At 44.4% G+C, this 26667-nt stretch overlaps 1 protein-coding gene across 7 annotated transcripts in view; it reads left to right on the top strand.

The window, feature by feature from the left end:
* LOC4578143 (uncharacterized) overlaps nucleotides 1-21507 on the top strand; it is a 61592-nt gene extending 40085 nt beyond the window's left edge. For 6 of the 7 annotated variants that reach the window (XM_061662948.1, XM_061662951.1, XM_061662950.1 and 3 more), the window contains exons 6-13: nucleotides 7125-7298; nucleotides 10381-10540; nucleotides 12091-12232; nucleotides 13257-13397; nucleotides 15361-15528; nucleotides 15624-15985; nucleotides 16510-17073; nucleotides 19310-21507. In XM_061662948.1, the coding sequence (XP_061518932.1) occupies nucleotides 7125-7298; nucleotides 10381-10540; nucleotides 12091-12232; nucleotides 13257-13397; nucleotides 15361-15528; nucleotides 15624-15985; nucleotides 16510-17073; nucleotides 19310-19769 (2171 nt within the window). In that variant the 3' untranslated portion in view covers nucleotides 19770-21507. The remainder of the gene's footprint in view (nucleotides 1-7124; nucleotides 7299-10380; nucleotides 10541-12090; nucleotides 12233-13256; nucleotides 13398-15360; nucleotides 15529-15623; nucleotides 15986-16509; nucleotides 17074-19309) is intronic. The other variant, XM_061662952.1, reaches the window with a different exon arrangement.
* Nucleotides 21508-26667: the final 5160 nt, after the last annotated feature.

Raw genomic sequence — 26667 nt, 5'->3', positions numbered from 1 at the left:
GTATTGCACCGCGGTAGTTGTGTCCCTGATATGCTATAGATATACCTTATCGGACTAGCTATTCTAAAGAAAGACATTGATGTACACTTATGAACAGAAATTAGCAGGTCGTTATTGATACACCAGTCAGAGAAAACATCAATCGATCTTTGCAGAGAAAGAGAGTCGGAAGTGTTACGTACGATACGAAACAGCCTAACATCATCCGCATAAAGCAGACAATCTGCTTCCGTAATGGCCAGTGTGATGTCGTTAATAAAAAGCGAGAACAGCAGTGGTCCCAAGTTGCTGCCCTGAGGGACGCCAGATGAACTCTCGAAAACGTTAGAGGAGACACCATCGATTTGTACGTAGTAGCTACGTTCAGAGATATAGGACCTGAACCAATTCACCAGCGGAGTAGAGAGACCGATCCGGGCGAGCTTAGCCAACAGCAAGCGATGGTTCACACGATCAAACGCAGCCTTAAGATCAGTGTATACTGCATCCATCTGAGCTCCGGAAGTAAAGGCTGCATGGCAGTTGGAGACGAATTCCACCAGGTTTGTGGTAACACTGCGTCGAGGAAAGAAACCATGCTGGCGTGTAGAAATATAAGAACGACAGTGATACATTAGCGAGTTTTGTATGACGATCTCAAACACCTTGGCACAAGAAGGCAAGGTGGTTATACCGCGGTAGTTCTCAGCAGAGTTTTTATCCCCTTTTTTGTACACCGGAAACATCACAGAGGATTTCCAGGCCGTGGGTACAGTACTTTGTGCAAAAGAGAGTTGGTAGATTTGAGACAGAGGCTCTGCTAAAAATTCGCGGCATTTGGCAAGGATTGCCGTAGGAATACCATCGGGTCCAGGGTTGTATGAGGTTTTGACCTGCTGCAGAGCACGTAGTACAGTATCTACCGAGATAATAATATCGCGTACGTCAATGTCAACAACATCACGGGGCACATTATTTAAAGCTGCTTCTAATGATAAGCTTGCATCATCCGTAGTAAAGCAGTCCTTGAAACGATCAGCAAATAAGTTGCACATGCCTTCCTTACTGCTTGTGGAGACGTTGTTATATGTGAGAACATCGGGGAGCGAGCTGTTACCGCGTTTTGATTCAACATACCTCCAGAATCGTGTTGGGTGTCTGATGAGCGAGAATTTCACTCGAATGAGATAACGAGTATGAAGTTGTCTGTTATAGCTTCTATATACATTATGGGCAGCAATGAACCTTAATTTGGAGTGTTGTGTACCATTTGTACTGTAAAAGCGAAAGCATGACGCTTTGTTTTGCTTTAGACGGCGTAAACGTGCATCAGACCATGGTGGACTGCGACGCGGTGGCATTAGAGGACAGCAATCAGATATAAGCGCCAGTAGTGTTGTGTTAAATAGTTCCAATGCTGAGTTAACATCCGGATTACCTTCCAGGAAAGACCAGTCAGTAGATTGAAGCAGTTCAGCTAGACGGATAAAGTTAGTTCGCCTGTAGTTACGTGTGCCGGACTCACGGTTTGGTGCGGTAGAACGCCAGGAACGAGCTGTATTGCCAGCACCAGTTAAGTGTAGTTCAACAGGAGGATGATGAACATCAACGGCAACCATAGGGAAGGGTGACACCACCGGTGGGGCACAATAATGTAGGATCTCGTCAGAGACAATTATGAGATCGAGAATGTTATCCGATGCATTAGGTATAAAGTTGATCTGAGAAAGCCCATTACTATAGATGCAGTCAAGCAAAGAGCGGCAGTTGTCCGTAATTCGTGAATTCTCATAATTGATTCGCAGTGCAGGAACGTTAGAATCATCGGTGTTCCAGGAAAGATTGGGGAAGTTAAAGTCCCCGAATAGGAGAAACGTATCGGTGGTTGCACAAGCAATATTATCTATGGTGGAGCAGATAGTTTGCATGGTAGTAGTGTTGTTTACTAAATCTGGAGGAATGTACACTACACCCGTGATAAAAGTACGTTTATTACCATAAACTCTTACCCAGAGTTGCTCAACGGTATCCTGTGTAGGACAAAGTATTGTACGTAGGTGTGAAGCAACGGCAATAAGAACCCCGCCACCGGTTGATTTTTTACTATTTTTGGTGCTGCGGTCTGTTCTATACACTGTATAATTATCCGGGAACAATTCCGAGGAATCAATCGTTGAATCCAACCATGTTTCAGTCAGGATAATAACGTCATAGTGGGTTGTAGAAACATAGTCAAATACTTGATTGCATTTAGATTTCAATCCTCTAACGTTTTGGTACAGGAACAATAATTCGTCAGTATTATTACGGCAGGCGACCCCTGTAGGATTGACATGATAGCCGTGCGATTGTGTGAGTGTAGTGTCCGTTCTTTGGCGATGGTTTGTTTTGGTTTCACGATCATTAAGTTGCGTGCGCCTTTCGTCAAGCACTGCCTCAGTGGAAAAAATGTTGTTTGTTGTAGGAAAAACAATCGTCTGGTAAGTGCAATTATTATTTACTAACGTTGTTTCAGCGCCGGTGTTCTTCGTTTCTTGAGACGTGTCAGGATGATTTGTGTGGTTGTAAGTGTGCGCGATGTGCGTGGACTGAATACCGGTGAATATTAGTGGGTTTGCGGTGTTGGTGATGTGCGTGGAGTGTGTGCCGATAAAATTGTGTGATCCAGCAGTGGCGGTGAGCGAATATTTAGCACCGCAGGCAAAGTTGTAGGGGTGGAGAGACCCATTGGCGGTTGTATACGAAAATTTGCACTCGGCTGTTGAGTTCGGTAGTCAATAAATTCACGTACTGATAGGCCAAGAGGCCAGGTGTCAGGGGAAAGAGCCTTGTCACGTAGTGATAAAGGCACTAACACTTTAAACGACAGGAATGAGAGTGTAGCCGTATTTGTACCCTGGCGAATAAGACAGTATGCTGTAGCATCGTCAATGGATAAAGCTTGTTTGACCATTTGTACAATTTGGTCACTGGTTGTATCGGGAGAGAGCCGGGAAATATACAACGCGCATTTTTGCACCGCGGAATGAGCGGGAACTATTTTGATAGGAAAAGCTGCTATATCCTTTTTTGTGCCAGTTATCACAGGTGGTGCATGAGTTTTGCGTTGAACATCGTCAATTCGCTTCGTATTGTTGTTTTGGCTATTTCTTTGATTGCTCGTAGCACCAAATGTAAACAATGCGTGATTGTCCTTAATGACATCGGAAAACAAACGTTTGGATGGATTTATGCGACGAATTTTTGCGGGAGGGTGACTGCTACGTGGAGTTTTTAGGTCAAGTTGGCTCATCCGTGCAAACCCAGTTTTAATTTCGTTAGTCAATGGCTCCATAACGGTCTTGATGCTTTCGGCTACTGTCGTTATTGCCGCCTGGAATCCAGATTGCATGGCTGCGTCTTTTACGAACTTGGTGCGCGGATTCATGAAGACGTTGTTGCAGCCAATACAGCACCAGTGTAATTGTTTATATTCCGAAATGCGCAGGAACAGATCAGCGGGAACCGAAGTGCAGCGCTGATGAAATGGAGAGTCGCACAGGCAGCAGCTGATAGATGCCTCCGCAATTTCCATAGTGCAGGCGTTGCAAATACGGGCCATTCTACGGGAAACGGTGCAGGTTGTCGTTGCAGCAACAAGAGCGATGGCGGTCAGGACGCGTGAACTCCGACGCGATCCGAAATGCGAAATATGCGCGAGTTTTTGGGTCACAGAGATAAACGCACTAATGCACGATATACAAACGGTGTTCTAAAATATTGTGATTATACAGAAACCGAAAAATAGTGTGATAAACAGCGCGATTTTCAAGAAAATATACTGAGCGATATGCGAAAGCGACTTTGACGTTAAACGTATGCGTGTATGTCGGTATGGTAACAATAAGTCACACATACACCAACTACGTTAAGGGTGAGAATTATGGGTTCTATGCGCTGCCGTGCGATGCATGTTTGAGACGCTAGCGCTAACAAACACGTTGTGTGCGGTGCCAAGCTAAGCCCCGTCTATGCTGTGTGTGCTGACGATCCATGTCCCGCTGTGCACCGTGTGCTGCTGTGCTGCCGTTGCAACCGGGTAACCTTTTTCTGAGTGTGCGCTTAGTGGGTCGTTTTCTTGAAATGAATATCCCATTGGCGTTGAACGCGCAAGGAGCGAAAGGTTCGGATCGCGGTCACAGCGCACACTGCGCTGCATTGATGTTGCCATTGCCAGGCCCCATTTGTTGCACACATACACATGCTACATTGTTGCCGTACGGAAATTGGCCCGAGTGGTTTGACGGAAGACGGCTGGGCACATTTAGTGTGGAGTGCAACATTTGCCATCGCAACGGGTTCAGGTTGCTGGTAGCTACTAAGCGGGAACATAATGTGTGCCCTCTGCGCTGTTGCGTCGTTTCTCGTACCGTGGGATTATTATTTGTTTTCTGTTCTTTCATTCTCCCCCGTGCTGCTCCTGCACTGGAAATGTCTGATGTAAATACGTGCTCTGCTTCTACTTTTGTTTCAAACGGCCTCAGTGTGTGCAGTTGTTTCTATTTTTTTTTTGCGCTGTTTGGCACTCATTATGATCTATTGTGGTTATGAATGTATTTCACGACATTTTGAAGCCAATTCAGCGGTTGTGTAGTTGAGTCTTTTCATTTCAACTATAAAGCTACTATCGCCCGCACACATCACGTGGGCTTTGTAGGGGTTTTGGGTGAAAAAATTGCTTCTTTGTTTGCGCTGTACAAGCGATAGCATGCTGCTTGCTTATGAAAATTATGTTTCAAATATATCCTACAGAAATATTAAAGCCATCAATGATTAAGGGTCTATTTGCATCAATAATCTTCCCTAAAGATTCCGAGGAATTCAAATTAAACTGCACTTCGCCACCTATTGAAAAGTTAAACACAAAGCGCCGAAAGGTATGCAAAGCGCATTACTGAATTGGCATATTTGAAAACATGCTATCCAAAAAGGAATGTAGCACGCGGAATGTGTTCGCAAGCCAAGCATTTTGTGCAACATTTGTAAAACTGTATCCAGAACCGCAAGATAAGTTGTTCGTAGTTATGCCCGAATCATGTTCATAATTACGAATGGTAGAATTGTTTTGTTCGCCTACCAACAACAGCTCCAGCAGCGTGCAACCGTACATACAAGTGCTCGAGATAATAATGAATCATGTATCGCTGTAAGCTTTTCGCTGAAATGGTGTGATTCGATTGGATTCGCGTGAAACCTAATACAATGGATTCATTGTTAAAATCTTTTTTTGTTTCAATGTATTGTTCAAATAACAATGTAGTGCTATTTAAATGTGTTACATTAAAAAATATTGAATTCGTCATAAAACCGTAAATTCCTAATGGCAGTGTTCAAAATGCAAGCCTACACAGAAACTTTTTTTTACTAAAGCTCAGTCAAATTGTAGTGAAGGTTTTTGATCTGAATATTAAGTAACCCTTCCAGCAAAAAGAATGTTTACTGAATCATTCAGTAATGTTCGGTACTCACCAAAATGACAGCTCATTTACTAAAAGCACAGTGCAGCCATTTTCATATTATTGGTTTTGCGATTGAATAATGACGAAATTATTAAAGTAATTCTTTTAAATTTATTTTTTTTATTTATGCGCAGAGATTGCCAGTTCCTCAATTATATTCATCAATGTTTTATGTTATTTCATACAGCGCTCATACTGTTTTTTGACGCAACAAGTTTTGATGGCTCAGTAGGCGCTCAAAGACACCACAATATTTTAACAAGTACAGTAAATTGTAGCAAAGATTTTAAACACCAACACCATTGCAAATTATTTCAAATTAATCCTGCAAGCCGAAATTTCACCTGAACTTTATTAGTTGTGGCCTTTGACACTTTAATTTGACACTGATTTTACTGATTTTCAATTTTACTTAAATGCATTCAGTAAATAGTTTTACTGAAAATCAATAGAACCATGACATTTATGGCGAAAACCAGCAAAATATTTTATTACTGAACTGTTTCAGTACAAAACTTTACTGAAGCAGGATGAATTTGCTGTGTACATTACCTATTAATTCACGTAATTTGCACAAGTACACTAACGCTTCGATCAATCGAATTTGCTAATGTCTCTTTCATTGATGGTTGCCCTACCGGCAACACTTGCTTTAGCGACACCAAAAGCTCAAACAACTCCCATTCCCTATCGTGGTTCGTGGCCGTCGTTTAGCTGCGTAAACATTTGCTCACCGAAGCATCAGAAAGCCTCATTCAACCGCACCACACACGTCTCATTCAACACTGCCCTCCCTCCTGTCAACGTGGTGTCTACGTGAGGGCTGAAAAGAAATCACAAATCGTCATCGTTTCACAACCACAAACGCCCACCGATGCCGAATGCTGCCAACTGCGGGCCCATAAATTGTCCCCTACGCGTCCGAGATAAACTGTTAACCATTTTCTGCACACAGTCACGCACCAGCCTTCAACTTCTTCGGGGCTAGTTAGTTGAAAATTTATGCAAATAAATAATGGCACCAAATGCTGCTACCTCTTGGTGTTGGTGCGAAAGCTGTGCCGATCCTTCCTCCTGCAGGCTTCCTGCCTGCTAAGTGGCTCCATAACTCAGCCCATGAATTAGATGAATCCATTTTGCCATGTTCCGGTGGTGGTGGTGGTGATGTTGGTTTTGGTGCTTGTCACCGGAAAAGGAAAGCGACGAATAAATAAATAAATATAAATTCATATTGAAAGCACCACTTGGTCCCACGGTGCAGCCTCAGAATTCGTCGTCGGAGCGAGCTACTGCTACGTGATCCGCTACACAATTTCGGCTATGGGCTGTGTCCCGACACAAGAGGACACTCGATGTCCTTCGCGTATCACCCACCCGCCCAAAAACACAACCCCGAAATGAACGACGACGTGTGCGAGGGTGTCTCACAATGCGTTATCAAGAAGATGGGCTTTCCATTTCATAATTTCAATTTTGCCAAATCTCCTAAAGCGCTCGTGATCGCATTCCTTGTTCGTTCCCTTCCTTGCCTTTGTTCCCACATCCTTTCCCATCCCCCCATAGGCAGCATGATTCATAATTCTATTACGGATTCTTATTTACGCCTCCAAACGCCTCCCATTTCCGGCTACTTTCCTTTCGTTGCAGGTTGGCTCGGTCCGGCCAGCTGGGCTATGTCGCTGTTCTCCGCCACGATCGTGGTGGCGCTGTGCCGTCGCAAATCCACTCGCCTGACGGCCGTCCTTGGGGGGCTGGTGCTGGCGCTGGGCATTCTGTTCACCTCGTTCGCCACCCAGCTGCACCAGGTAGCGTTCAGCTACGGTAAGTACACTGACGGGGCGGGGAAGCCATCGCTCGAAGCAATTCTGCGACACGGTTTTCTACCTGTGCGTCAAGTGGGTGTAGGTGGTGGTAAGGATAAGGATGTTTTATTTGCATGTTTATGAGCTGTTATGCTCTGTCCAATGTCGCCGCAAGACAACACACCGATAAAGAATGTTTTTCATGGCATGATACTAGGAACGGTTTGGAAGCAACAACATCTACACACAACAGCCAAAAGACGACCTGCAAGATGAAGCTCACAGGCTGGTTGGCGGAAAACGTTGAACGCGCAAAAAAAAGACACGATATTAGCTCTCGGAAGGAGAAGCAGCACCCTCATCTCTGTCCACTTACCGAACTTGGAGCCAGCCACCGAAAAGCAGTGCTTCCTATCAGAAGCTTATGTTATTGTTTTCCGAAGCCAGTTATCCCCTTTTTATTTGCGCTCGCGTAGACGTCTCAGCCTGCCTCAAGTGTTCGCCGGCCGGGTTTGGCATTCTGCCCACAAAACACGGCCGATGGTGATGGTGGTAGTGGTTTGGCTACTATCCCATTTGTGGTCGGTTGTGCAGTTCCGTAGACATCTCTTTGGAGTCTCCTGGTTTGAATAACAGCATGAATATGCATGGACCAAGTGTGTGTGTGTGTGTTTGTGTTGTGCGTTTCAATTATTCATCCAACGTACATACCACACGGTAATGATTTTTACCAACACCGTGGTTTTGGAGTATTTTTGCTTCCGAGGGGCAAAAATTAACAGTCAACTGTCCCGTGCTCCCGGCAACACCCGAATGTACTGCGGTATGTATGTAGTAGTGTGAGTGTACAGTGCGGTGTGGCATGCAATGATAAATATTCCAACACGGAAACAAATATGGAGTTTTGGGTAATTAAATGGTAACGAGCAGTTCGTGGTTGTGCTAGCATGCGACACGTGGCTATGATTGCATACATTTAGGTGTAGATCCCTTTTGCTGATACTGAGTGCACTCGTAAAATAACAGAGAAAAATTAGTTTTCTTATAGGTAAATTAAATGTTTAACTAGAAGTTCAATCATATTCGATTCAATATTCAATTCATCGCTAAACTATGGTAAGAACTTTTAACTAACTGCTTTTTGTTTGAAGTTTATTTAATCGATTTGATCTATCGATTTGTAAGATTTATATCGTTTTCAGTATTCAACAGTATAACTGTTGCATAATTTTAGGCGTTACATTCTAATTATTATTAGAATACAGTTACCCCTAAAACTGTATTGATTAATTTAAGCATACTTTTAGGCGCTTTGTATCGTGAGTATTGGGATGAGTGGCAGAGTGCCAGGAGGCATCCCATGAGTGTTCTGCGTACATAGTGTTCGTGAGATATTGAACTGATTTATTGGTATCGAATGACAACTGTATCCGAAAAAGCTCTTGCAAAGTCTCTTAATTGCATTGATTGCTCTCGCACGCTCTCTCTCTATGCAATGAAGTACTTATGGTCCATTTCCGAAACAAGACACAACTCAATGCATCATTCGAAACCTTTATCTTCAACCCTCTGTTCAAGTATCCGAACATATGTCTACCCATTCATCTCTGATACTGTCCATTACTATCTGACTTATCGAACGCCGTTTCGAAAGCATTGCGTTCTAAATCTTGGTTGGTTCTAGATTCATGTTGGCCCTGTCCAGTAACAAAACGTTGTCTATTTTCCTGTATGCAAAGGTGTGAGCTTTATGGGGAATGTTTTTTTTTTGTTCTGCAAGTCAACCCATTTATTCGGCAATCCATTGTCGAATATTGCACAGAGCACTCCATTTACAGCCCGCTTTATCCCCTTGTGAGCCAGTGTTATATTTACAAAGGCATCCCATTTTGCCGGCCCCACTGCACCATACCCCATACTCCGATAAAACGCCGCGGTGTGGTGCTTTTTTGAGCTGCTTTTCGAGCAGAAATTATGGTCACTTCGAGTGCTGTTGCCACCTGTCTGCTACCTTTATGCAGCATAAAATACGCAGAGCACTTCCTTCTTGTTGTGCCGGTTCAAACAACAGCCCTTCCAACAAAAAAAGCAAAGCTACACTCAATTGCGTAAGCTTTATAGACCCTCGTCCGCCCACTATCATTGGTTCATCCGTTTTGCAGCGAGCCGCACCCAACAGTAGTTCGTGGGAGTTTATATTTTCCTCGCCTTCCGCGCATACCGGGGTAGCTCGACCGGGATCGATTTGCTTTATTGCGTTACGGCATACAGCAGACCCAGGCCCAGGCGTACTGTTTTTGAACTAAGACACACACTATCTTCGGCACCGGCCCCGCTTAAGGTCGGATGCCCGTGTCCTGAGAGCAGCGGTATGTAAGGCCAGTGGAATAATGCGCCACACCATACCAATTTCAAACGAGTGGGCCTTGTTATGGATTATGTTTCTTCATGCTTTTGTGCCACAACTGCGCCACGTGTTTCCTGTCCCCTTGCTTGCTCGGGGTTCCGAAAGGATACCAGCGAGCGCCCGACATCGTCCACTTACATTTCGTCGTCTGCCCTGCTCCGGTTCGCTTCATTCCAGTGACCGAGTTTCGGGGGACTCCGGCTCGTGGCAGTGGAGAGAAAATGGCACCCAACCCGAAAGAATGGGCAGCGTACGATTAACCCAGATACTTTCCGGTGCCGGTGCGGTTCCATCTCGTTGACCATGGAATTCAATGCCCACGGAGGGAGGGCTTTTTTGCTGCTTCTTCTCGCACTAGCAACGACCACCCGGCACACGGTCGGGCTTTCGTTCTTGGTCGACATTGTTACCTCAATTCCACCGGGCCCGGGGACCTTGGCAGAAGACTGCTGCTGGCACTAGCTCGCCCGAACGCACACACCTTACCACCAAAACTGCCACAAGCCACCACAACTATCACCATCCCATCGGTTGGGTCTGGTGTCCTTACCAGCTCACTACTAATAACTGCTCCGTAATGTTTTTGCTTTCTTTCCATCGTCCTACTGGGATCGTCATTGTCGTTCGTCAACCGACATCTCATCACACTATCGACATCGTCGTCCTCCTCTCTCACATACACACACATTCGCAGGCGTCATCGTAGGCATCGGATCGGCCATGGTACGGGAGTCGGCCGCCGTTATGCTGGGCCATTATTTCAAACGGCGGAGACAATTTGTCGAAATGATCACCATGTCCGGTGAGGGTGTCGGCGTGGCACTGTTCTCCGTCATCCTGAAGGAAGGCGTCGGGTAAGTAGGAAATCAATTTCAACTACGAATGGGTCTGGAAAACAATGGAGTCAGGCAAAAGGAAGGCAAAATAGTATCAGAGGAATCGTTATCTATCTTTTAGTTTTGCAGATTTTTTTTTTTCAATAAAAGCTCATTAGGTTTTACGTATTTCAGTTTATTGGTTCTTGGAAGAGGATTATTTGACTGGAAAGTTGTTAAGCAAGCTTAGAACAACTCGCAGAAAGGAGAAATGAGAAACACTCGAGCTCTCTATTTATTGCTATTACTTAATCAAAGTACGGTAAACAAGGGAGAAAAAGTACCCTCATTCTGTAAAGCTTTCCAAGGTTCTTTCTCGCTTTTCGTTCGATCGTCTGGTCCCTGTTTTATCGTTCGCTGGGAAAGCTTCTTGCATGACCACGTTACTGTTGCAACCGGACAAAAAATAAGCATCACAACCGAGAAGCAACTTCATTCAGTAAGCTTCATTCAATGGTCTGCCGTCGGTACGGTACATACTGGCTGTACCGGGACCGTTCCATACGTTTCATATTCCCATGCCATGTCTTCACGCAACGACTTACTGACCGAGGCCGCAGTAGCTTTAATCAACACAATGATACACACGTCGGCACGGCTCTTCTTTCGTGATTGATAAAAGGAAAACAAAACCCCTATACCGGTGTGCTGGTGGTTCCGGCGGGGAAAAAAGAGAAAAAAGAGCGTTCTCTTCGAGAGACGGAAATTCATTATCATTTCCGCAGCAGACATACACCATCGTTACCGGCATTACAGCAGGCTTCCCAGTGATGAAGTCGTTTGTTGAGCCTTGTGTTTTCTGAGTTTCCTATGTGTGTGTGAGTGTTTGTTTCAAACGGAATATAATACATAAGCAAAATTGAGTTTGTATTCAGTGGAAAATAGCAACGATACGATTAATTGCAGGCAGTCAGTTATGCTGATCCAGGCAGAGGGTTCGCACAGCGAATTTGAACCGGGCACTCGATTTGGCGGAAATGTAGTGTTTCTCGGGGCTAAGAATATCCTTCTGCAGGATTGATTCAATCTTAATGCAAACGATAAACAACTCGGCATAGTGTGCCGTAAACATTTACCCTGAGAATGCCCTTTTTCCACGTGGTTTGTTTGTTTCAATCCGGCACTATCCATCACGGATAGGTCTGTCCTGCCCCCTTAATCCCAAGTTCCAACAAAAACTACCTACAGAAAAAGGGTTCTTGTGTGGGCTTTTATTCGCTTCTTGCATTCCATTCCGGCACGGAGTCACAAACACACAGTCACTCGGAATAATTTGCATCAATCAAGTGTTCTGGCACCTTCGGGCGATTGCTTCTGCGCTCCAACACTGGCCAGCATCCATTCAAAGCCCTTTTTATTGCATTTCCGACCTTCCAAAGAACGCTGTCATTCACTTTCATTTTCTCTTTATACAACTCTCTCTCTATATATATCTCTCTGTTTCTCTCCCACACACACACACACACACACACACACACACACACACACACACACACACACACACACACACACACACACACTTTTTGCAGGAAAATGGGCTGGCGCCTGGGGCTGCAAGCGGTCACCGGTCTGGTGTCGTTCAGCTTCTTCATGGGACTGCTCTACCGGCCGGCCTCACTCTATCATCCGCAACGGCGTGCGATACTACACTTGAAAAACCAAAGGAAAAAGGTAAATCACATACACACACACACCACTCAACCCACCCACAACACGAACACGACCACTATGCAGATTGTTGCTTTATTCGCACTTCCGGCACATGCCAGTCTGCTGCCCGAAAAGGCTTTTCAACTTCAACACATCCGTTAGCGTTGTCTAAGCACCATCCATTCACAAACTCACTCTCTCTCACACACACACTGCCCACAAAGTAAACTACATTGATATCACGCTCGAAGGGAGCAGAGGAAAAAAGTAAACCTCGAGATTGGAAATGGCTACACCGGGTGGAAGTTTATTGAAGGAAGAGATTGAAACTGTGTTCCAAGAAATTTTGGCGCTGGCTTCGCAAGTAAAAGGTATCAAGTTTCCGACGCTCTAATCGGTGCTAAAAGAGGCCAATCAACTCGCAATAGAAATATGATCGCTGCCGTCACATGACGCAACGGCCAACGCAGCTGGCAGCATTGAGGGTTGGCTAACTTTTTCGAGAAGCTTTGAGCATTGGATTTAGTTAATAAAATAGTTTTCTTGAAATATTGCTCGATTGAGTTTGAATCAAAACGGATGTTCATTTTTCGGGATAAATTGGAACTTTTACTCGTATGTGTGTGTGTGTCTTTTTTGTATTTCCTAGCCTTAGGGATTTTCAGAAGAGTTCATAAAAGCTCATTTCTATTCCCAGTGGAAGCAATTCACGTCTAGAAAAAAGTTAAAATTCAATTGATCATCTGTCTGTTCAATATGAGCCAGATTGACAGCTTAATGAATGAGCGTTGTGTAAAAAATTCTATTGAAGAACAGTTCTGTTGAAAACAATCGATCAAAGCCAGTAGTTTCATTAAACATCTTCCTTATTGCGTCGTTTCCGCCCAGGCTGCACTAGACACTCTTCCTTCGTACAGTTTAATAAACCTTTCAATCATCGCATTGTTTCATAAATCGTCCATGCGTCCTTTTTTTACATTTCCTGCTCACCAAGTAATGCGTTTTTTGGGTGGCCCCTCTCTACACGCTTTTCTTACAATTGCAGGTGAAGGAAAAGAAAACGCACGTTCGCACACCGAAGCCACCGTTCCTTGACTTCACGCCCCTCAAATCGTCCTCGGTGCGGATGCTGTCCATCTCGGCATCGGTAGCCGCGCTCGGCATCTATTCGCCGATATTTTTCCTGGTAAGTTACACAACTACGAAGCCGGCAGGAGAAACACAAAATAGAAACAATCCACTCGTCCACCCGCCCGGCGGGCTAAAGGCAAACTAATGCGCCTCAATTCCCGCCTCCACATTGGCCTTGGATTTGTGTTTGTGTTAGCTAAAACTCCACACAGGAAGTATCGTTTTGGATAGCTTGCAACGGAAACGTCCCACCGGGGGCCAATCGGGTTTATTCTGGCTTCCACAAAAATAGGAAGGAAATTGATTTCGCCCACATAAATTGAGGAAAAAAGGGGTTTTCTTTTTCTCATCATCCAGCATTATCCAGGCAGCAAATGGTTTTCTATCAACGAAGGGTGGAAAATGTTTATTTGTGAAGGCTTACGAACGTCTGTTGAGGAAGGGTTTTTGTAAACGATATTGTCGGGCTTTCTTTTAGAAAGGTGAATCAACTCGAAAGCAACAAGTATGCTGATGCAAAAAAATCCTTACCCTTTTGCTGGAAGATATTATGACCTTATAGGAACAATATAACTTTAAAAACATTGCCCTGACATGAGATTTCTCCTACTTCTAATATTCCAATGTTAAGTATATAGCAGAACAAAGAATGCATAATTGATATAATAATTAATTTTAATAAATCCTACATATATTGCCAATTTAAGGCGTACTAAACTGCCAGCATTTATTTACTAGTTGGTATTTTTTACATTCGTTTATTCAACATAAGCAATTAATTGACTTCTTGAACTCTTTTCATCCTTAAAACTTCACAAGCCGTTCCTCGTCTAGAAATAAAGGAGTAATTTTGATTTCAAACATTCAAACAAACATTTGCCACACCAGTTTGCATACCTTCAGGCGCTTATTAACAGCCGACGATAAGTGAAATACAATTAGCCCAACTAAAACGCACTTCAATACCGTTCATCACGTGCGCAGTTTAAGTGATTATTAGCTACCCAAAAACTCATCCCAATTCGAATCGAATCATTTTGCCAATTCGATTAGTTAGCCCTGGGGGCTGTACCATTGGCTTCGCTAATCAAATCAGCTAGCGCACAAAACGGTTCCAGTGCAAAATTGAATTTAACTCAAACTGTCACGCATCGCTTCATCCGCACGGTGGCCCGAAATTGAACGCATTGTTTTAAAAGCGATAGCGGTTCACGCGGGATCGGGCAATCGCATAACAGCTGGAACGAAAGCACAAAAAAAACCCGCGACACCGCGAACACGCTGCAGCAGTGGTTAGTGGGTGTGTTTTCCAATTTTCTAAACCCTCCGAATCAATTTGCGCTGCAATAAGAGCATTTGCGGTTAGTCTCTAGCCCAACCAGCCACCGGATCATGACACAACTCGAAACACACGCGCGCACGTGTATTGGTTGCTATGCGCTTGATGCGGGAATTCGCTCACACGCTGCCAACAACTAAGTAACTAAGGGCACCCTTTTGGGAGTTGAGTTTCGTTGTGGATGTGTTGGAATGCTGTCGTTTCCATGGGGGGGGGGGGGGAGGATCGGGATTAGATTAGTAACATATTTCAAACCCTTGCTCCTCTCGAATGGAAGGGGACATCGTTCGTTTACATTAAATCCTCTTTAAATCGATCCAGTTACTTGCGTGCACGGTGGATTTTGCTAGCCACCGATATGCGATACACGATTCTGCAATGCAGTAGATAAGCCAATGCAACCGCGGCTACGAACCACTAATGGTGGAAAAATTGCCAACCAAAACACCGGTACACTAATGCTCTTATTTATTGGAAACATCCATCTATACGTGTGGTTCCCGCAATAGAAGGAATCTAATCGTATCGCCATTGCAAAAGTGGAGAAGATTTACGTCATTTCGTTTGCTTTCCGTGCCGTAGTGCCAACCAGTAGCAATCATGCATTTTTAATGCTTCTCCCGGTCATGTATTGCTCAACTAGATTCTCTTTTCTTCTTTTCCTGCTCGCTCCTATTAGTCCCTGCACGGGTTCAGCGAAGGGTACGACATGCAGGACCTGGTGCTGCTGCAAACCTTTCTCGGACTGTCGATAGCGTTAGGTATAGTGTTTAGTGGTTCGTCGATCAACAAGACGCTCGAGATCTCCTTCCGGAAGGTGCAGATATCACGTCAATATGTTTGTCAGGTAGGTTCCGTTCCGTTATCGTCCCAGCTAAATTGCTTTTGCCATTTTGTTTCTATCTGCAACCAATCTCTTCTTCTTTCCCCTCCCTTCAACAGGGCTGTGTTACGTTAGTGTCAGTATCGTTGTTAGTATTATCGGCCGTGGCCGACTACCGGGGCCTCTGCTTCTCGGCATGGGCGTACGGGCTCGGTCTCGGCGGCTACCGTTACACCTTGAAGATGCTTGCAATCGAGCGCATCCGCGGCAAGTACTTCTCCAAGGCGTGGGGTTTCATCAAGGGAGCCGAATCACTGCCGGTGCTGTTCGGGGTGCCACTGTGCGCCTTCCTGAACGACTCGTCCCACCGGTACGGCCGGGCGGGCTACTACATTTGTGCGGCCAGTGCCGCCATCTCGGCCATCATACTGTTCTTCGTCGGGTATCCGGACGGGCGAAACATGAAGTACTCCACCAATGGGTAAGCTACGCTACTTTCAATGGGAAGAGAAGGGTCGATAACTAATGCCAGGATCATCTTGAAATGGATTTTACAGTGTTTTGTAATCAATTTAAATTAATTTCTGGTAGTTATTTTTCTCAAAACTTCGATTGTGATTGCTTCTAAAACAAGTTTAGTTCAGAAGGCAGTACATGTATTAACATATAGCTCTAAAACCATCATTGTCGTTCTGAAAACATCCAATACCTTCGCCTTTTCCAATTCGAGCAATAAGCAAACAATTACAGACAATTCAAAGTGCTCCATTTGTAAACGATCTAAGCTGTAAGATCTATGTTAATGATAAGCCATGATGTAGCTCTCAACTTACAATAGACAATTTTGTTCGCATTTCCATCAATGGTAATTAAACATCCTGATAAAGCATACCTACAAAGACCCGATACTAATGAATCAAACAAATGATTATTCCTTAGATCCCTTGATTGCTGGCGTTCCTTACCCACAGTACTACTGCACTAAACACACTCTCTGCTTCACAGTTCCATCACATCGCGCTGCACGGCACCGACCTCGTCGAGCGACTGTCAGCACATCCTGGACCGGAGCTTCTCCTCCCAGCGCTACAACAACAACCCCCAGCAGTGGTACAGTGGCAACACGCACGCGACCAACCTCTCGAACGGCTGCCACGGCTCCGGCAGCTATCCCGGTGGCCCCAGCCTGCAGCGCTGCCTGTCCACCAGCCAGTTCATGAACGGTGGGCTTAATCTCTCGTCGGGTGGAATTGGACCGAACTCTACGGCGACGACGGCCGCTACCGCCCCTGGCACAGGTGGCCGTCTGCTCGGCAACAGTCAATCGCTCGATAATCCGACCAACAACGGGCAGCTTGGAGGAGGGGCCGGCAGTGCTGGAGGTACTGGCTTCAGCTACCACAGTCCGTTCTGCGGGCAGGGCGCGGGTCAACCGCACGGTCGGCTGCACAAGAGCCTATCGTTCGCGTTCCAGACACCGATGTTCAGCGATGATCCGATACATCACACCTGCCAGCAGGCGTCCGGGTATGCGGCCGATTACCCACCGCCTAGCCGGTGCTACTCCAGGTACGTTTTGCTGCAGCCCCGTTTTAATTGGACCCAATTAGAAAGGGTGCGCTGGTACGTTGCTCGATGGTGTACTGATCTTTGATGACAAATTTGCAATGCTGGCCCGGTGGTCGCTGGGAGCTAGGTTTAAATTTCCCCCCGCCATTGCTAGGGGATTCCATTAATATCCCTTCAAAGGAATGTGACTTCCAGCGGATGGGCGTGCAGTGTGGCGCAAAAGCGCAAATTAAAACCACCCACAAGAAAGCTTCTCTGGCGACGTGCGTTAAACGCAAAGGATTAGCTGCGTTCGGGTGAACGTTGGTTGGATTAAAGCGACCCCCCGGAGTACACCGCCAGAAGGTTCTGCTTTTGCAGTGAACCGTAGCCTTTAAGGCATGCCGGCCCCGTTGTACTTTCACAAGAAACACGGTCGCTTGTTTGACACGGGACAGCTTTTGGCACCCCTTTTCCCAGAATGGCTAATGAAGATGAAATTATGCGAAAATATCCTATATCACAAGCACAACCGTTCACTTGGGATCGTGTGTACCGTTGGGTTCGTTCGCGCTTTGCATCCGTGCTTTGTGTTTTGTGAGGATCAAACGCATCGATATCCCTAAGGTGTCAGTCGCTACAGTTGCAAAACCTGCGTTGAAACAGAAGGGATAACTTCCTTCGGGTACTCTTCCATTGACCCAAGCCCCACAGCTTCGCTAATACTACACGTTTTTTATGAATGCAGATCTGCGAGCGGTGCTTTTGGGTGTCTGTTTCTGGGACCATTCCTTCTTAAGTGCCGGTACGTCTATTACCATTTAGCGCCGAATTGTGCTCGCTTAGTTAAATGCAGCTTTTGTTCGCCATTATGTCACGGGCGCCCGGTGCGCTATAGGTAAGGCAATAGGACGCAGGGACGCTACGAGGCCGGGATATAAATTTACTCAAATTATCCTCCTACCGGATTTGCGCACGATGCGGGTGGGGCGATGCTTGCTAAAACCCGACCCCGCATCCGGTTCGGATGGCCCTTTTAGCTTTAGCATTAGCTTTCAGTGACGGTGTAATTTGGCATGTTTTCCTCGGAATTGCTGCTGCTGCTGCTGTGATTAGGAAGATTTAGTGTGGACGGTGGGGCCAAGAACACTTGTCTAACAACTGCGAGCGTTTATAGCAAGAGTGTAGTACACGAGGGTAGCGAGAGGGGAGCTTCTGGTGGGAAAAGTCGAAGATTTATATGATGCAGAGAGAATCAATTAATTATGTTGGGTTTGAAATTTGTTTTTTTTTTTTGCAGAAGAAATATGTTAAAATCGTGTATAACAGTTACTTAGAAAACTGTTATACTTGATATTTGTCCATTTTACGATTGACATCTTTTTCAACTTCAAATCGTACAAATTTCCATTGCATTTCGAGGAAGATGAATATCCTTATTAATACACAAAACGTATGTTTTAAGCTCGTATTACAGTAACAGCTACATTATATCGAATTAAAGATTCAGTGTCATGTGCGAAGAAATTGTAATACAATAAATCACGACGTAGTGAATCTTTGATGGAAATGTTCTAAGTTATCTATCTATGTAAACTTTGTAGAGTTTTTCGTTGCTGATTTTCCAATGGTTTACCCTTTTAAGCCAGTTGTTGAAGGTTAATATGGTTTTCACTTCATGTCAATTAGCACATTTGTATTGGGGAATTTGCTTCGATCGGATCGATATAAAAATTCCGGGATAAATCACAAAAAGAGCGAATACAACATATACGCCTCAATAAAGAGTCCTTGAAGCATCACTGCGTCACGATATAAAAAGTCTTTTAAAAACAAACCTCTAAGAGGATTAATCGTTACACCAAACTTCGGTGACACTTTGACACCGCCACGATCGGTTATTAACGTTCTCCACTTTGCCTTTAATCTTTCCGGTAATGGCCGCTTGATTTGGCCCGCTCGTTACACGTTTGCTAGCGGCACGCTCACGCTCGCACCACCATAGATCAACGTCAATTATCGGCCAACAAGGCATTAATAAATTGTACCATTAAAGCACACCTTCCACCTTCTTCCAGCAGGTTGGGAACGAAGCGAACGCAAAGTGCAAAGAAAGCAAAGAGCAATCAATTTTCATCGTACCGTTTTGCGGACGTTTGCGTTTTCTTGGGAAAACTTTTTAACCGTTGCCACTTCTGTTTATTTCTCTCTTTCTTCCTTCATTCTTTTTTTTTTTTTGGTACTCCCCACATTGAAGGTGTGAACTGCACAATCCATCCCTAGCGACGCCGGTCACCGTCCATCGGGACACGCTTAACCGTCAGCACAGTTTTCGCGCCTCGAGCCGTGGTCAGACACCGCGCCACACGTCGGCTCACGCGAGCTCGCGCACACAGCAACCGTTAACGCCGCACCACGCCAATCATCACCATCCGCCACAGTACCATCCCCAGCAGCAGCCCCATCAACACCAACAGCAGCCGCAGCACCATCATCAACACCACCATCAGCAACAGCTGCCACCGTATCCGGCCAACGGGCTGCAGTACCATCCGTCCCGCAGCCGCAGCGTGCCGGAGGGACTGGGTGTGCAGCCCGGTGCGGGAGGGCCCGACTGTCACTGGAATCACTGCCACTGGACCACCGCGAACGGAGTCAACTTCTGCCGCCCGAATCGGCCGATTCAGGTGGTCGAGCAGATAACGACCTCCGTTTGACTAAAGTTTAAAATAGTCAAGTTCTTCCTGTGCATCTCGCTGCACCTGCTGGAGGGACTGTTTTCGTGAATAGTTGAAAAGGGAGAGAGGGTGGGCTTTTTTTGCAGTCTAAGTGTATGTGTGGAACGGAATTGGGAATTGATTAGCAACAATTGCAAACAAATTTGCCATAAAATAGTGTAACTAATCTAATATCTTAAATCATGACAGAGAAAGAGAGAGATATTGAGAGCTAGAGAAAATGAGAGAGCAAAGCAAAAGCAAACGATTTTCTTCCAAAATGTTTTAATGTACTAAAAGCGACTGTACTAAAAACGGAACTTCAATCGATTAGAATTACAGATAGGAATCGAACGTCGTCGACGCGTGATTTGTCGACAGTGTTTCCGTTTCATTCCCACACACCAAATCTCGAGCGCAAAAAAAAACAAACAAAACAAACGGTTATTTATTCATACAAACTGTATCAAAGATTTAAAAAAGTAAGAAACATCGTTAAAGCATCAGTTCGCACTCCGCATCGAAAGCGTTCAGTGTGTAGACACCAAATCAAACGGTCGTTCTGCTGTACCACTGCAACAGTCTCCTGCATCGGCACGTGTTAATGGGAGAGCCAGATTGCAACCAGCGACGTGCATTCCGTTCTGTTCAGCGAGCTAGTTAAATTGCAAATTGTACCACCCACTGCAACGGCCCGGTAAGCAGTTCAAGCGGCCACGTTTCACATTATTTTGCGCTTAAATGAATCGGTTTTTACGGCTTTTTATCATAAATTATCATCCGCTGCTAAACATTCGCCCGCCCGCGATCGTAAGCGCGCTTCTAGTCTTGCGGCCGTACACATGAACAAAAGGCGCTCGATGCGAATGGATTATAATAAATTCCAGCTTCCCTTGTCACGCACGTGACCCTTTTATATGCTGCCCCGTTTTTTTTAATGCGTTGTTTGCCAACTGCGCACAATCATTCGCACACTAATTTGCACGATTAGCTACTAAACCTTGGGTAGGCAGAGAAAACAGAGCGCCGGATACACCGTTTAGGTGGTGTGATTATTTCGAAACACAACAATAATTTATAATGAACAAACTCCCACTTTGACGAACGGACGTAACGGTGGCGCAGCTGGACGCACCGAGGTGCACCGAGGAGCATGCATGCGAACTCCTTTCCATAATCGGATTCGTTGTCCAAAAGCAGTTGCGACAATCCCGTGCTTTGAGCGGAGTTACCATTTATAGACGCTCGAGAAGGGTTTAAACAGTATATAGCATGAATAATTAGGACAGCGTGACAAGAATTGAGCGATTGTGTGGTAAATTGTAGTCTAAAAAGCTCCTACCAAATTCGGCATGGTTCGGAGGATTTAGTGATCAAAGGCGTATCGGTGTTGTAGGGGAGCGTATTGGGCAGTGCGAGCAGATTGGTAGATAAATATTGTGTACAGTTCTCGGTTTTTCATTGTTTTCTGTAATGTGTTTAAATGTTTTATTTATCATCTACTGTGTTAGTGATGTGTGAGTGAGATTAGTGCAATTCAGATCGAAGCTACCTTTATTAATTGTTTAGTTTTATGTCGTTCTGCGTGTGTGTTTTTATGTGTGAAAGCTGAGAAGAATTTGAAATGAAGAAAGAAAGAGCGAGAGAGAGAGAGAAAAAAAGAGAGAGAGAGTGACAGAGAGAAAAAGAGAAAGTATTTAATAATAAAGAGTTGATTTTGAAGCTAAATAACACTTAATTATGTGCAGAATGTTTGGTAATTCATTAAAACCGATGACAAAACAGGATGCATATTTAAATTGATGGCATATTCCTTGAACTCATTGAACTCAATGGATCAATTTATTTTAATCAAAGCTTTTAATTGCGACGGTGTGGGCCATAATTTGTTCGCACCATTTTGGTGTGGTGCATTTTAATCGATCAGATAAATAAAAGGTAAATTGCAGCTTGCCTATAGACCGGTTTTAAAGCCGTTCTGTCAGCGGGTAGTTGGAATTTATTTTCCCTCTTATTTATATGCGAAATGAAATATAATCCTTTTTTTCTGTAGCCATCAAAAGAGAAAAATAAATATGATCCCTGTTCATTCCTTTGATCGTTTTCCAGCTGTTTTTTTCTGAACAGGGCAAGCATATTAATTGAATGGTGATTTACACTTTTAACTACGCGGAATTTAACTGCGGATAATAGCGTGTTCGTATCCTTTCTGTGCCGCAAAGCTTTGTTAAAACATGAAATAAAATCCAAATGTAATGGTTAAACTATTCATACCAGTAAACGAAGCATACCAATTTCCTCATTCGTTTTCGTCCTCCTAGCAGTGCTCACACACTTCAAACGAAGACCACCTGGTGACCAGTTACTAACAGTTCTCCATCAATTCAAACTTCCGTGCTTCTAGCTTTTTTTCCCCACCACTGCACATTTGATTGAAACGTTCAATTCTCATCATTTGTCGTTGCACCGTTCGTTAGTCACCCGTTAGTCCGGAGACAAGTTGGACGAATTATTATTACACGCTAAAATATTACTTTTACAGCTTCCAGTGGTCGGCTGCACTTCGTTTGCATTGAGTGCACTTTTGAGCCAAAACCGGCGGGCGTGCTTTGCCACACTTGTACACGACCTACAGCAAACGATGGAGGGGAAAAATGAAATCATAATAATGGGTCACATTTTTCATTCTACATTCGTTCGTTTCGGTACGATTTATTGCTCGCTCTCACTCTCGTGGCCCGCCTGCAGGAGTGCTGTGAAACGATCGGTAAAGCGATGGATTTTTCCGATAACCATTCTCCCGTTTTCCACTTTTCCCTTTCTGGTCCACTCTTGCAGCAATGTTCCATCACTCCCCCATCAGTGGCAACGTCCGTTAAGTGCATCCGAGCGGGCAAGAGCGTCGGTAAATCCTTGCTGTGCAGCAGTGGTGGATTCTTTTGTCAATGTACTGTTTTTTTTCTTGTTTTATTATACTGTGACAAACTGACTTTGGCTTGCTGGTACCGTCGTCCCGGGACGCAGCATGACGCGGCATTGAACGATAATGCACCGGTTGCTTCCGGTTTCGGAAACGTTCGACACCCTTTCGCCGGACAGATCGTTTTATTGCAAGCGCTAGGGATGGGAAACCATTCCACGATACTAAATTGTTTCCGGCAAATCATTTCGTTCAAGATGGTTTAGGTTTGTTGGATGTATTGCTTTTCTCTGTTCTTCAATGTACAGTTATTTGCTTTATCGGTAGCTCGTTTGATCGGGGGTATTGTTTCTTTTTTTTGCCGGGTTGAAAGGAACTTTGGTCCTTCCTTTGTGAAAAATGCTGAATTGTTTCTCCACAATGAATATTGGTTTACAACGATTTAAGGAAGAACAATCGATCGGCATCGATTTAAAAAAGATGAAATAAACAACGTTTTATTATAATTATCGCATGGTTATCGTAGAACAATTCTATATCATGTATTACATTTCGTTCCTTTTCTACTTTATTTCATTTTGTTACTCTTGCACTTTATTTAAAATTTTTTCATCTTTTTATATGTTTATTTATTTATTTTTCATTATATTCACCTTTTCCAATTAAATGATGTTACGACATGCTATGAAGATCTTCTATGGAACACTTGTTTGGTCCTTTTTGTAACGCTTCATTCCTTCTGTAAGCCCCTAAAGGTAGGCAACACTTTTAACATACTGTTATACAGGATGGTGGCACAAATATTTGAATTTTACGTTTAATTATTTATCTTTTTTTTAGTTTTTTTCAGGTAAGTAAAGTAAATCGTGAAATGTCATCTTTAAAAGTGATAGGTCCTAAAATTTAAAGTTTCATTGAGCCTTTAAAACTCAAGGAACCTAAAAAATATGTCAAGGACCTCATAACGAAAACATTAGCTCAAACTAATGGCTTTTAATCCAGCATTCTCGATATTAAAATACTAAATCTTTCTCAGTCGATGCTTGCTTTCCCAGTACTCATGTACACCCATACGCTAGGATTACGAACAGTTGCTGCACTGCTTGCTGCAAGCGGTAGAGAGTTCAAATTAATTTTCCATGAAAGAAATATTACACCCGCTACCGACCGATCGATACCGAGGATAGCGTCCGACATACTTTACCAGTGCGCTCGCTGCTTTTTTTAATATCTTTAATAGATACTGGCTCAGAGCGAAGCAATCCCCGCATTTGCTATTTATAGCTCGCGATGATCCTTCCCGGGAGGAAACACTCTCGCCCTCAAGGAAGCTTGCAGCGCTTTGCCCATTAAGTGTTATTTAAGGTTCACGTACGGGCGCGACGACCAGATAAACCGACGGATCCGCAGCAAACGGAGCGCTCTTTCAGTTAAAACATCAATTTCCATTTCCTAATCCTCACGCACACATACATACACACACAAACACACACACACAAACAGACACGTTTCTGTGCGCCATCGGTTCTGCAAACTTCGCCCCATGCGTCCGTATGTGACGTGCCAACTTAAAGTCGAAATGTGTGATATGAAGATTTATGGAACTGTTGAACTGTTGCCGAACCGTGTCGCTGGACCGTATGGGAGATGCATGGGAAGCGAGAGAGCGAACGCGAAAAATACTCATCTAAATGCTCTTAAAGACAACGCGTGCACAGGACAGGAAAAGAAGCTTTGCGGCAGGAGCGGTTTCAAGTGACGGTTACCGGAAGCAGGCAGCAAGATTTCAACGGAGATCCGTTTTCCCATTTACCATTCCGTTTTCCACCGAGATCTGTGGCGCATTTTCTTGGGAAAAAGGATAAACCCCAGCAGCCGAGCAGCGTCAGGATGTGGCAAGCACTGGCACGTTAAGACACACCAGTCAAACATATGTAGAGGTTCGGTCGTGCAGTGAATGAACGAGCGAATTGAATCTTTTCACTTCGCCACCACTGAGCTGCCCGGTACCCTGGTGCCTTGAACTGCTAAGAAAGTGTGTCATCGAGACACACACACATACACACACACACTGCTACACTGGATGGGTAAAGGATAAAGACTTGAAGGACAAATATACTCCGGGATGTGGGATCTTTTCCTTCGAGCCTGGTGCGGGATTCATTTATCTGCACTTCCGCATCAATGTCCGGATGTGATGTTTGCGTCACTTTCGGATGAAATCCCTGTCTGTTCTGATTTATGACGGGAGTCGGTAGTTCCGATTGCTGCTTCTTAACATTATGTAGTATCCATTCAATGCTTTCGTCGATAATCTTGCTCGAAAAAAATGATGTAATTTCCATAAAAAAATATCATACGTAGTGCAATAAACATGATAAGAGGAATGTCCGGTACGATGAGTACTATTGCTTCATGACGCTTACTAATCACTTGATCACGTATCTATCCCAGCTTGAAATCAGAACGCCCCAAAAGCCCATAAAAGCTCCGTTTATTGAACCATTCTTTAAGTGAAACGAAGACAGGGAAGAACAACTTTTTTTTATTAAGAGACACTCAATGTCATGCTTTCAGAAAGACTCTGGGGGCGGTTCCGTGGGGTAGTCGTCATCTCGCTTGACCTAAAATAATAGTTTTTATGGGAAATTAGTAGCTTCTAGCCTCATAGCCGGTCTCATGGTACAGTTGTCAACTCGTATGACTTAACAATATGCCCTTCAAGACCCAAATAGACCGTGAAGCCATACGTAGGACTGACCTCGTACTGGTATGGGGGGTAATCCAAAAGTCATTGAAAGCCAACCCCACAAGTGATACAGGCAAGCCTTGACCGACAACGGTTGTTGACCCAAAAGAAGAAGAAGAAGTGGCTCTTAATTTATTATTTTAATACAACATAGAAGTTGCTTAAACAATTTCTTATATCCTTAGATCTCATTAAATTACCCATTTCTTCCAAATAAGATACAGTTGCTCATCCCTGTTCCCAGAAAACCCGCCACTCGCCAATGTCTCTCTTATCCGATAAGATACAGCTACTAAGCGTAGGGATGATGCCATCCCCAACAAACAACAATCAAAGTCCATCAGCGAATATGCGCGCGAGCCTCTGTGTGTGTGTGTGTATGTCTATGTATGCCTTTCTTCACACACAGACGTAAAAGTGAATTGGTGGTAATAAATATACACCGCACTGCTCTTGATTAATGGGATGATACGGGATAATGCTGGATGAAAAAGGTGGCAAAAGCAATGTATTGATTTTTCACTCCTCCCTCCATCCACTAAACGACAAGGACTCTACTGACAAGGAGAAAGAGAAGCTGCTGCGATGGCTGGGGTACGTGTGTTTCGTGTGTTTTGTACATTATCAGGACAATCACGACAATACACCACAACGAGCGCCCGTGGAATATTGTTATTGAATAGCAACCGAACGTAAAAGAAGCAATAAAATTGAATCCTCAGGATGAAATTCAATCTTCTCGTCCATGGTTTGATTGTGTTTTTTTGGATGAGTGGTACGGAGCCACAGGCAGCGGGTGAGAAATTTGTTTATTTCTCCTCCAACAAACACACGGACCGGCAGGTAGATTGCCTATTTTGTGCATATTAACAGTCATATTTACACGTGCTCTGCTTCTTTTCTCCTGCTTGTGCGCAGGAAGCAGCACACAGCAAGGACGACGCTGCTTCTGGTCGTGCGCCTGTGTTTGCTTTTCCTGTTGTTACCATGCCTACAGCACCAGCCAAGGGTATAAGACCGAGGAAAGCTTACTTACAGACGCTTGTATCAAGCAGATTTGTGAGGCATATTTTCCTCTGGAAGCCGCATTTATCCTCTTTCGTACGATGGGATGCGATTATTCATCGAACTGCGTGCCCAGATTCACAGCTTCGCAGGATAAAGTTGTTGTTTTACGGGTTGTTGTTGTTTTTTTTCTACCCTCTAGAGAAGAGTGATCGATTTTTCTT

The sequence above is a fragment of the Anopheles gambiae genome, chromosome 3 (assembly GCF_943734735.2).
Source record: "Anopheles gambiae chromosome 3, idAnoGambNW_F1_1, whole genome shotgun sequence".
NCBI classification, from domain to species: domain Eukaryota; kingdom Metazoa; phylum Arthropoda; class Insecta; order Diptera; family Culicidae; genus Anopheles; species Anopheles gambiae.
The sequence above is the reverse complement of the archived record's forward strand: the minus strand, read 5'-3'. Positions and strand labels throughout refer to the sequence as shown.